Source organism: Bos indicus, chromosome 1 (assembly GCF_029378745.1).
Source record: "Bos indicus isolate NIAB-ARS_2022 breed Sahiwal x Tharparkar chromosome 1, NIAB-ARS_B.indTharparkar_mat_pri_1.0, whole genome shotgun sequence".
NCBI classification, from domain to species: domain Eukaryota; kingdom Metazoa; phylum Chordata; class Mammalia; order Artiodactyla; family Bovidae; genus Bos; species Bos indicus.
In genome coordinates this window covers 135,553,140-135,565,798 of record NC_091760.1, presented here as the reverse complement: position 1 = coordinate 135,565,798, position 12,659 = coordinate 135,553,140, and the positions used below count along the sequence as shown (strand labels likewise).

The window sequence follows — 12,659 nt, the reverse complement described above, 5'->3', positions numbered from 1 at the left end:
ACATCTGTAAGATTGTTGATGTATAAAATGTCAACCATAATGGAAACAAAATAAGTAATGGGACTCTTAAGTATTATTTAAAAATTAATAATGAAGGAATAGCATAAAATGGAACATTTTCTGTTCTTTTAAAAATAATAAGCCTTCTCTGAAAACTACAGCTCTCTCTCTGATACCACAGTATCACAGCAGTTCAGAAGACCACTCTTCCTGGGCATATTACAAACATGAGTTTCTCCTGCTTGAGTCTGTTCAGGATTGTGGCAGTGACTTTCCATGGCACTGGGCAAACAGGAGTAATAAGAAGCACTCTGCACCAAACAGAATATCTGGATAACTTAACAGATTTCTCTTCTTCTTCTAGAAATAATCTCTAACGTTCACAAAAAAAATTATGTCAATGAATACATTTTCATGTGTAAAAAGTGAAAGTGTTAGTCACTCAGTCGTGTCCAGCTCTTTGCAACCCCATGGACTGTAGTCTGCCAGGCTCCTCTGGCCATGGGATTTTCCTGGCAAGAATACTGTTCCCTTTTCCAGAGGATCTTCCCAACCCAGGGATCAAAGTCAGGTCTCTCATACTGCAGGCAGATTATTTACCATCTGAGCCACCAGGGAAGCCCACTTTTCATATGCCCTGCACCCTAAAAACTGTTCAAATACCTTAAAGGATCTCCTCATTGCCACAAACTACACTGCTAAGACTAGCAAGGAAATCATTTCCTTGATTTGTTTTTTTCCAAGAAAATGCTTTTTAAACACTATGTAATACCACAAAGACAAGAAAACTACCATGAAAAACTCTTAATTGTGCATTCCTAATTGCATTTGTCTCTTAATAGAAGGTAGCCTCTTAGAAGAATTATGTTAGCTACTATAATTAGCTAAATAATTCAAAGAAGATATAAATCAAGAAATCTGTTTTCAAATAAAGGAAAAGAAAGTCACCAAAAAAAAAAAAAAACTATGGCAGTACCACATCTGATGAAAACAGAATAAAAACAATATCCAGAAATTCTTAAGAATGGTTAGGATGACATCATATCTTAGAATAATATTAGAGATTTATAACTAGTCAAATCTAATTGTGCATATTTCCTACATTCAACAGTTAAAAGCTTATATTAACATTCTAAGAATGTCGACATAGTGAAATATTGAATCCTTCCAGTAAAAACTGTTAAAACACAAGCCAGAAATGCAATGTATTATTTTTAAGATGGAAAACATTAATGTATTTACAAGGAGAACTTTTAAATATAAAGGAACGCAAAAATATTAAGGGTCTTTTAAAGGGCAGAGAAAATGTCCCTTCCAAGGCAGTAATATCATTTGTTTGATGTTACATTAATAGCTAAAACAGGTATTTTACACGCATAGATATTCTGGTGGGAATGGAGGTTACACTACTTATTTTGCATTTGACTCTGAATGAAGTTTTACAGCCCAAAAGTAGACTGTTAAATGTAGTTTTTTAAAATCCCAACTCCAGGAAAATGGACACATGTATATGTATGGCTGAGTCCTTTTGCTGTCCACCTGAAATTATCACAACATTATTAAATGGCTATATGCCAATATAAAATAAAAAATTTCAAAATTAAAAAAAAAAAAAAAAAACCAACTCCGTCCTTAAAGGATAAGTGGGATCAGAATACATGATTATACATTTTCAATACCAAAGTTAAAAGGCAATTTAATACGTGTGCTTTAATATAAGAATTCAAAAAATATTCAATCTCACCAAACTGAAAGGCGGGATTTTTACACTAAATAAGTCCCATCAGAGTCACAGGAAACGGAAAGGTATTTTCATTCCTTTCAATCTCAATTATCCAAGACAAAAGATACTTAAGGGAAAATATATCTATCTTAAAAGAAATGACATTATAAGAATCTAAAGAAGACAAATCTGAACCTTTTAGGATCTGACCATGTTAAATGTAAATCGACGGGTATGTTCACTATCATGTTCTAAATACTGCTCCGAAGAACTTGGGTCACACAGATATTTCAAGTTTATGCTGACACACTCAAAGTAGAGATGATTTTAAAGTAATCTTCCTGTTAAGCTTCTTACCAGTAAGACTGTGGTGATTTTTAAAAATAAAGCCATCAAGTGATCAAGTAACAGGGTATTTGGTATGACTATATCCTGACAGAAGGCAAGTTCTTATATATGAACTCTTGTAAAATTTGTAAAATATAGTAACAGTAAGAATAACTGATCCTAACTATGACTGCAAGGAGATCTAACCAGTCCATTCTGAAGGAGATCAGCCCTGGGATTTCTTTGGAGGGAATGATGCTGAAGCTGAAAACTCCAGTACTTTGGCTACCTCATGCAAAGAGCTGACTCATTGGAAAAGACTGATGCTGGGAGGGATTGGTGGCAGGAGGAGAAGGGGACGACAGAGGATGAGATGGCTGGATGGCATCAATGACTCGATGGACGTGAGTCTGAGTGAACTCTGGGAGTTGGTGATGGACAGGGAGGCCTAGCGTGCTGCGATTCATGGGATCGCAAAGAATTGGACACGACTGAGCGACTGAACTGAACTGAACTTAACTGAACTATGATTTTGAAATATTTGCTTAACTAAGCAATGTATGCTCTACATGGACTCTGCCAGCTAATACAGCACAGTCTACCAAGCTGAAGAGATGTAGATCATATTGCTTAGAAATATATTATTAACTGAAACCTCATTAGTGGAAGTGTATCATCTAATTTTTGCTCTGGAGTTCCTGTGAAATATGTGATAAGTGTTACTAAAAATATCTCCTTAAAAAATTTCCTAATACGGCTTAAATATACAATGGAATACTTAAACAGAAATAAGCAGATGCATTAAGTTAAGCATGCATATTTGGGGATTTTCATTGTACAACCAAACAGTACCATCATGCATACCCTCTGAAAATTTTTCTAAGAGAATAATCAAACAATCCCCAATCCCTTGAAGTTATATGGCATTCCTGAAGACTGTAATCTCAGAAATATGTCCAGGTTTCCTGCCTGTTAGACTAGTTTTGAGTTCACCATGACTGCCACCTCATGTCTGCTAAGGCAACTATGCTATATTTCAATGAGTAATAAAATCATAAAATTTTAACATCAACCACTGAAAAGAATATTAACATCCAAAAGAGATGAATAAATTAATCTTTTAAATCAACTATGGAATGATATTTTCAAAGAAAATGTAAGGAAAGTTTCTTTTACTTTTCTACATTCAAAGTGTTCATATGTAGGCTTTCCTACTACAGGGGTGAATTTGAAAACCATACAGCTGTAATTCAACCGATATTATGTTTTAGAATTATGTTCTAATACCAAAGTTAAACTCAATTTTCGCGCCCATGAGAACAGTTTTGCTTGGTGTAGAAACTGGTATTTCATTTCAGAACTTCTGAACATGGGTTTTGCAACCTGAAAAACAAGCACTTGAATATAACCGGTCTTTACTGTCATTCAAGGTAGCAGCTGTGTGCTGGCCTAAATTCTACCTTCCTTTTTAAAAATATCATTTGAGAAACATAAACATAAAAAACAAAAAAGCCACCCCTCCTTCCCTGCAAAGAAGTCCAGGTTCTCTTTACGTAACTATGGAATTATGTAAGCTGCTTTGTGTATCTGTACTGCTTTACTTGGAATTTTAACTCTGTGACATTAATGTTAGAGAAGTTTTATTATCACAGCTCTGGAAGAACAGACTAGACCTAGTTCCCCGCTGCATACAAGCTGAACCCTCAGGGCTCTGTATCTAAGAATCAACATTTATTTCTCCCACTTCCACCCATTCTCCAGCAGAACCCACGCCTCTGGCAGGCAAAGACTGTCGCAACATGAAGCTAGTTTCTATCCACTATTAACCTTAGCAGCTGCTCCAAGAAGCAGAAAACATCCTTCTTATCATCATCCATATATTTTTTTAATATTCATTTTTATTTGGCTGCACTGGGTCTTAGTTGCATCATGTGGGATCTTGAGTTGTAGCCTTCGAACTGTTAGTTTCGCCATGTCGGATCTAGCTCCCTGACCAGGGATCGAAACTGGGCCCCTGCATTGGGAGCACAGAGTCTTAGCCACTGGACAACCAGGGAAGTCCCCATGATCAATATTTACTCTGCCCATCTGACAAGTGTCAGATAAGCTGTTTTACTTTATTTTTCCAGAGAGTAGCTGACTTTAAATTAAATTAAAACAGAATTTTGTAGATATGCATAATGAAAGACCTTCATTTACAGGAAAAAAAAAAAAACCTTTAAAAAGTACATATGTAAATTGTTCATTCACATCAAGTGAGTACATTTTATCAAGACACCTGGTTTGCAGAAAGGCACAATATATCAAATAGCCAACCTAATTTCTGACAAAGAAAAAACAAATTTTAAGTAAAAGATTATAATAACAAGAGAGGGTTTCTCCCCAAATAAATTATTCTCATTTCAAAGGGTTTAAACTGGAATACCTGCTTTCAACAAGGAAATATTAAATAACTTCAATTACTGAGGGGTGGATTGAATGGTGGCAACAAAGATATGTCCACATTCTAATCCCTGAAATCTATAAATATCACCTTATATGACAAAAGATGTGATTAAATTAAGGACCTTGAGAGTAGTAACTTCTGGATTTTGAGGTAAGTCCTAAATGCAATCATACATATCACTGTAAGAGAGGTAGAGGGAGTTTTGAGAGACAAGCACATGGAGGATAAGATGATATGAACATGGAGCAGAGAGATGTAACCACAAGCCAAGGAATGCCAACAGCCACCAGAAGCTGGAAGAGGCAAGGAAAGTTTCTCCCTTAGGAGCTCTGGAGGGAGCATGGTCCTGCCTACACCCTGATTTCAAACATGTGACTTCCGGAATTCAATTGTGAGAGAATAAATCTCTGCTGTTTTACCACCAAAGGTGTAAACAACAGCAAGCACAGGACACTAATACACTGAAAAAAAGTGTGTATTAAATGAGAAGTCCTTAAACGACACAAACTTAGTAAAAGGGTAACCCTATATTATAAATAAATCGCTGAGACCCAGGATACAATGATATGGTAAGTCCAATTTGTACAGCTGAAACTTTGAAGCAAATTACCCTACAAAATTTTACATGCAACACTAACAGATCCTGGTTGATACAGGGGACTTGGAAGCAGAAGTTTTACCTAGTCTCTAAATATTCAGCTATAATAATAAAGCACAGTAAGGGAGAGACAGAAAAATAATTTTCTAAATCAAACTAAAATGTGACAGAAATTAAAAACAATTAAAATATCTGCAAAATACACACCAATAAATGTGGCTTCTGAAACTATACATTGCTAAGTTTAAAGGATCCCACTATATGATCTCCTTGAATAAACAGAACCACCTAGACACTGACAAGGGGGAAGAGAGTGACATCTGGGGAATTATAAATTATACAGGCCATAAAACCTGGAAGAGGTCATTTGAAAAAAAAAGAAAACAATAAATCTTTACTATCTGACAGCCACTTGCTCACTCTGAGACTTAAATAGCCTATCTTCAATATCATTACCTTTAAAACTGGGATGGTGTCTACCTCTCTCTCACAGGTTATTGTGAGGATGGAATGAGATTACACACAGTGATGGTCCATGGTTTGGGTTGCAGCTCGTCTCCACAAATTAGCTGACAGGGAGCTAACTACACTTGTTTCTGAGTAAAAAATTTGGGGGAACAGATACTAGATTAAAAAAAGTGGAAAACACTCAAAGTGTTCAGAGCCTCTTCTACATTTTGTTGCTATATGGGCGTCTCAGCACTTACCACATCACTAGCGCTGGAGAACTCATTATTAACCAGACTTTCAAGAGCCATCCACCTAACCGGCCTGTTTTCGTTGTCTCCCAAACAATGATAGTCCATGGGGAACAAGTCTCTAGAGAGGGCATTGTCTGTGATCTTAACTTGAAGAGTGTCATCAATGCTGAAAAGGAAAGACATGAACATCAAATACAATCAGCATACTGAAAAAAAATAAGGAGCACAGTCACTCTTAAATACAACACAATCCCCACTGTGACTCCTCGAGAGAACCCCAAATCCAGGGAGCGCTGAACATCAAACCACAGTGACAAGTCATGGCACCTACACGCAGTTCCTAGCAGCCAGGTCTTTGTGGATGACTTCCCTTCTGGCCAGATAGCTCATTCCACAGGCAATCTGAATAGCCATGTGGACCAGGTCTTGTTGAGAAATTGCCTGAGGTAACAGAAAATGACAATGCTTGTGGTTAGCACAAAAACATTAATGGTAGTTGTTTATTTTATCCCACATCTTACTCCATCCCCAAATACTTTCTTTATACCTGCACACTGAGTTTTAAAAAGCTACTTCTTGACTAAGAATATGTCCCCATAGCTTCTTATATCTACTATAGTCCTTATAGTTGACCATTTAGTTTACTATCTCTCATTTGTTAGGCGTATCACCCCAAAATCCAGAATATACAGTAGTGGCTCAATAAACAACTGATCAATGAATGCTGAATTCTCCATATTTCTAATGTTTATAATTCAATAATTTGTTATTTTATAGGAGGTTATCCCCTAGAGACCATTTTCAAACTAATGCAAGTTTACAGCTAACTCTGATGTGCTCTCTGAAGCCAGTGTGCCTGAATTGTAGGTTAAGGAATGAAATTTTTCCCCAGATGATGCTGAGGGACACAGCCTCCAACAACTTGTTGGAAATCCTGGTTATCACCTTATTCCCCACAATGTATACCTCTGGCTATCACCAGATTTTGGGGGGAGTACGACCTCTGTAAGGTCTATTTTCATTTCTAAAAGGAAGATCTAGTGCAAGTACCTTCAAAGAATTATCAGGAAAATGACTGAGATGGTGTTACAGAGGGTCTGAGGTGGTTATGAATAACACACAATGGGAAACCTTCAGCACCAGCCTCAAGACAAGAATCACAAACCATCTTCCTCTAAATCAACAGGTTAGCAACACCTTCTGGTTCAGTGTGAGTTTCTTTTTGCAGTCTTCTAAACAGTTTGTATGTTAACATCTACTTTCAAAGATATTTAGAAGCTACTGGCAAATAATTGGTATTTGGGCAAATTTTTCTCACCTGCGGATTATTGGCCTCTACTAATTTGCACTGCCGTAAAAACAATTTAAGATTCCCCCAATTCATGTAAGGCAATATCACCATGGGCTTTTCTCCTTCTTCTATACACACATTGGTAATAGGAAGAAGATTTCTATAAAATAATAAGAAATCAGGAGAACACAAGTGAAATCTGAAACTTCAGGGGGCTATTTTTAATTAAAAGTAGTAAAATAAAGATAACCTAAAAGAAAACAAGAAAATCTCAAACTTATTTAAAAATATATAACCATTTAAATTGTAAAATTATAAAGCTCTTTTGGAATAGACTTTAATGCTTCCCATGTATCCACTTTCTTGATAGGGAAAAAACTCAAAAGCTATTTCCTGTGGACTAGATTCTTCTAAGATACTACTCTAGCCAGACTAAATCGTTATTCTAAAGGGTAATCAGAGAGAGACCCAAAAAATGACTTGATCATGAGCATATGATAATAGCTTAGTTGGTTCATTAGCAACACTTAAAAAAAAAAAGGGCCCCAATGCAGTCTACAGAAAAGAATGATAATCAAGAGCCTAAAACTATCTCACAAAGCCAAAGAGTTCTTAGCAGTTCACATGAGATTTCTAAATCCTAAATTTACCATTTACTGTCTGTGTGATCATCTTTCTTGGCCTTAGTTTCCACATCTCTAACATAGGGACACCCCCAACCATACAAAGTTGCTGTGATATGCAAAAAGCCAAGCATGTAATTAAAAAAAAAAAAACAAAAAACTTGTTCCTTTTAAAATCTCCAGGGCAGACATAAATACATACATCCTATGCCTAGTGACATCTCTTCCACTGGTACTGGAAATAATTTTTCCCAAAGTTACATAACTTTTTACATAATTATTAATACTTCATTTCCCCCACTAAGCTGAAAATTCCTAGATGGCAAAAACGAAAGTGAATTTTTTAAAATACCCAATGCTTTGTATTCTGTGTCACAGAAATAAGCATTTAATAAATATCTAAAAAATAACACCAAATGACAACCTTAAAAACACTTCTCCTCCTTAACTTAGAAAATTGTCTCTAAGCATATAAATAAGGAAACATTATTTAACATAAAGCTATATGAACAAGGATTGTTAATGCAGGATTATTACTAAAAAGTTGCAAACAACATGACTGTCCAAAAGTAAGAAAGTACAGCCAAATAATAGGCTAGTATACAAAACAAGTAGTCACAAAGAGATGCTATGAGAATATGAGTAAAAGCTTACATTATAGGAAAGCAAGATACAAAATTCACACGTTTGCAGGATAATTACAAATATAGTAGAGAAATAACAAAACTCTGCACAGAAATGTGCTAAGAGTTGTTGTCTGAGTTGTGGGACTTTAGATTATTCCTACCTTGCTTTTCTGTATTTCCTAAGTTGTTTCAATTGAGTATATATTTATTAAAACCGCAGTCACACAATTTTGGCCTAACAGTGCACAAGTGAAAGCTATGGGCCCCCCTTCTGCTGTGCAGGAGCTACTAAGACGGAAAGCACTGATCCTGAGGAACCAGGAAAATGAAGACTAGATCAGTAAACTTGTATGTGGTAACCTCTCTGTAAGGCTTCTTGCTTGTATTACAGCCTGGGAGTGGCAGCGATGATTAGTTCCACTTTACAGAGGAGGTAATCCATGCAGGGGTAAGTGATAAGGTTATCTGCCAAGAACAACTGCAAGCACATGAAGGAAAAAGTCAAGTCTTCATCTGATTCTAAAACCCTGTTTTCCCCTGGATCACTGGATATTCCCTACCAGGGAAGCAAGACAGAGATTCTTTTCACACCAAGTCCCATACATCCTAAAATAACTGCAGCAGGAGGATTGGAGAGAGGTGATCCAAAGGCAAGGACTTCTCATTATAAGTACTGAAGTGAAGTCACTCAGTCGTGTCCGACTCTTTGCGACCCCGTGGACTGTATCCCACTAGGCTCCTCTGTCCATGGGATTCTCCAGGCAAGAATACTGGAGTGGGTTACCATTTCCTTCTCCAGGGGATCTTCCCAACCCAGGGATTGAACTCGGGTCTCCTGCATTGCAGGCAGACACTTTACCCTCTGAGCCAACCTGATGACTACAGCTAACACTGCTGTAGAAATGTACAGGAAAGTGGTTAAGAGAGTAAACCTAAGAGCTCTCATCACAAGGAGGAAACTTTTTTCCTTTATTCTTACTTTCCCTTTTATTGTATCTATATAAGAAGATAATGTTAGCTGAATGTACTGCAGTAATCATTTCACAATATATATAAATCAAACCATCATGCTTTATGTTTGAAACTTATACAGTGATATGTCAATTATTTATCAATAAAAGTGGAAAAAATGATGAACAGGTGTGCACTCAGGTTTAAGTGAACCTACTATGACTTCAGAGGTATGTGAAGAGCTGTTCAATCTCTTTAACTTTCAAAATTATTTTTCTGCTCCTTTGCTCATGACTGAAATTCACTAAGCAGAGTTAAAGGAATCTGACTCAAGCACAGTAAGTTTGCTGGATGAGATCAAAGCATTTATTCTTGATTTAAAAGCCCTCCAGGAGAAATAACACGCTGCACAAAATTCTTTCAAACAACAGATGGCTGCTCTTCATTTTTCCCAGTTTATAAAGGGAAGGATGATAAAGAGGAAGGTCTGGGATCTATAAAAAGAGTGGATGGGAGCAGAAGCAGGTGTATAACGGAAAGGTAGGTTCCGGGGGGAGTAGAGACAAGAACTAGTACAATTCTCCGTCTTGCCGAGTGGGCCTGCAGCGTGAGAGTCGAGAGGCATTCAGCAAAGTGCCTACCATCAGGCACTCTTGGGCCAATGGAGGGTCAAACCACAAGAAAAATAGCTCAAGTACTTTTTATGAAGCAGTCCTAATGGAATTTAAGTAAACTGATAGCTATCTTTTATTTATACAGCTATTTTAACTTACAATAAAAATTATTCTCAAAAATTCCACTGGAAAAAGGAGTGAACAGAATTTCAAAATGCTTTAAAATATTTCAGTCCTTTACAACTCTTAATCATAGAAGGTAAATAATGAAGTAAATATGATGAATTACACATCTAGTTTTTTAAAAAAGGTAAAATCAGAAACCAGGCGTCATTTGTTGCTGAGTATATTGAATTTGCTTGATAAATTCTATAATCTGATTACTGAAGATCATTATCTCATTTTTAACCCTCATGCCTGGCAGTGTTCCAAGTGCAAAATGGGCACTTAATACAGGAGAACAAAACAATGAATAAACAAATGCACACACATAGCCACGAGCAGTCTAGACAGTTCAGTTCAGTCGCTCAGGTGTGTCTGACTCTTTGCAACGCTATGGACTGCAGCACACCAAGATTCCCTGTCCATCACCAACTCCTGGAGTGCTCAAACTCATGTCCATCAAGTTGGTGATGCCATCCGACCATCTCATCCTCTGTCATCCCCTTCTCCTCCTGCCTTCAACCTTTCCCAGCATCAGGGTCTTTTCCAATGAGTCAGTCCTTCACATCAGGTGGCCAAAGTATTGGAGCTTCAGCCTCAGCATCAGTCCTTCCAATGAAGAACCAGGACTGATCTTCTTCAGGATGGACAGGACTGATCTCCTTCAGGATGGACTGGTTTGATCTTCTTGCAGTCCAAGGGACTCTCAAGAGTCTTCTACAACACCATAGTTTAAAAGCAACAATTCTTCGGTGCTCAGCTTTCTTTATAGTCCAACTCTCACATCCATACATGACTGCTAGAAAAACCATAGCTTTGCTAGACAGACCTTTGTCAGCAAGGTAATGTCTCTGCTTTTTAATATGCTGTCTAGGTTGGTGACAGCTTCTCCCAAGGAGCAAGTCTTTTAATTTCATGGCTGCAGTCACCATCTGCAGTGATATTGGAGCCCAAGAAAATAAAGTCTGCCGCTGTTTCCATTGTTTCTCCATCTATTTGCCATGAAGTGATGGGACCAGATGCCATGATCTTCGTTTTCTGAATGCTGAGTTTCAAGCCAGCTTTTCCACTCTCCTCTTTCACTTTCATCAAGAGGCTCTTTAGTTCTTCTTCACTTTCTGCCATAAGGGTGGTGTCATTTCTATATCTGAGGTTATTGATATTTCTCCCAGCAATCTTGATTCCAGCTTGTGCTTCATTCAGCCCAGCATTTCGCATGATGTACTCTGCGTATAAGTTAAATAAGCAGGGTGACAATATACAGCCTTGACGTACTCCTTTTCCTATTTGGAACCAGTCTATTGTTCCATGTCTGGTTCTAACTGTTGCTTCTTTACCTGCATACAGATTTCTCAGGAGGCAGGTCAGGTGGTCTGGTATTCCCATCTCTTGAAGAATTCTCCCAAGCTTGTTGTGATCTACACAGTCAAAGGCTTTGGTTTAATCAATGAAGCAAAAGTAGATGTTTTTCTGGAACTCTCTTGCTTTTTCGATGATCCAATGGATCTTGGCAATTTGATCTCTAGTTCCTCTGACTTTTCTAAATCCAGCCTGAACATCTGGAAGTTTACGGTTCATGTACTGTTGATGACTGGCTTGGAGAATTTTGAGCATCACTTTGCTAGCATGTGAGATGACTGCAATCGTGCAGTAGTTTGAACATTCTTTGGCATTGCCGTTCTTTGTGACCAGAATGAAAACTGACCTTACCCAGTCCTGTGGCCACTGCTGAGTTTTCTCAGCATTCTCAGCATTTGACTTCACATTCCAAGATGTCTGGCTCTAGGTGAGTGATCACACCTTTGTGGTTATCTGAGTCATGAAGATCTTTTTTGTATAGTTCTTCTATGTATTCTTGCCACCTCTTAATATCTTCTGCTTCTGTTAGGTCCATGACATTTCTGTCCTTTATTGTGCCCATCTTTGCATGAAATGTTCCCTTGGTACCTCTAATTTAGGGGTCAAAAAGAAATGTAGACCCTAGTCCCCTTATAAATGAAATAAATTCCTACAATGAGCAGAAAGAACCATATACATTCTACATATTAACAATGAGTTTTGCTAATTTAAAACCTAGGAGTCCTGGTATCACTTTATGACTGGAAAGAAAAATTAATCAGGATCAAACCATAACCTATCTTTAGAAGACTGTTCCTAATCACTGAATGTTCAGTAACAAATATCACTAATTCAGTAAGTCATCCCATTCCACCATCTAAGGGTATCTTGCTAAGTCACTTCAATCATGTCCGACTCTGTGTGACCCCATGAACAGCAGCCCACCAGGCTCCTCTGTCCACAGGATTCTCCAGGCAAGAATACTGGAATGGGGTGCCACTTCCTTCTCCAGAGGGTATCTTGTGGCTACTAATTCATCCTAGTTGGATGCTGGAAAATCCTGTAGCTTAAAGCTGCCTGAGAAAATGCTACAAATGCTTGCTCTGAACATTTTTCAGCCAAAGCATTTTTGGGCTACCATGGATATAAAACTGCTTCATGAGAAAATTCTAGCTTTGTCTATTTTTATCCCTGCCACCCACTTTTGTGCTGATGTGGTGTAGATCTTTCATCAGGGTAAGAATACTAGCTAAGCACCT

The 12,659-nt window shown here is 37.6% G+C and overlaps 1 protein-coding gene across 2 annotated transcripts in view; it reads right to left on the bottom strand.

Annotated features, from left to right (window-relative positions):
• The window catches only part of RYK (receptor like tyrosine kinase), a 108,863-nt gene that overhangs the window by 27,480 nt on the left and 68,724 nt on the right, over positions 1–12,659 (bottom strand). For both annotated transcript variants that reach the window (XM_070794608.1, XM_070794613.1), the window contains exons 11-13: positions 7,114–7,246; positions 6,127–6,236; positions 5,802–5,961 (exon numbers count right to left, since the gene is read on the bottom strand). In XM_070794608.1, the coding sequence (XP_070650709.1) occupies positions 5,802–5,961; positions 6,127–6,236; positions 7,114–7,246 (403 nt within the window). The remainder of the gene's footprint in view (positions 1–5,801; positions 5,962–6,126; positions 6,237–7,113; positions 7,247–12,659) is intronic.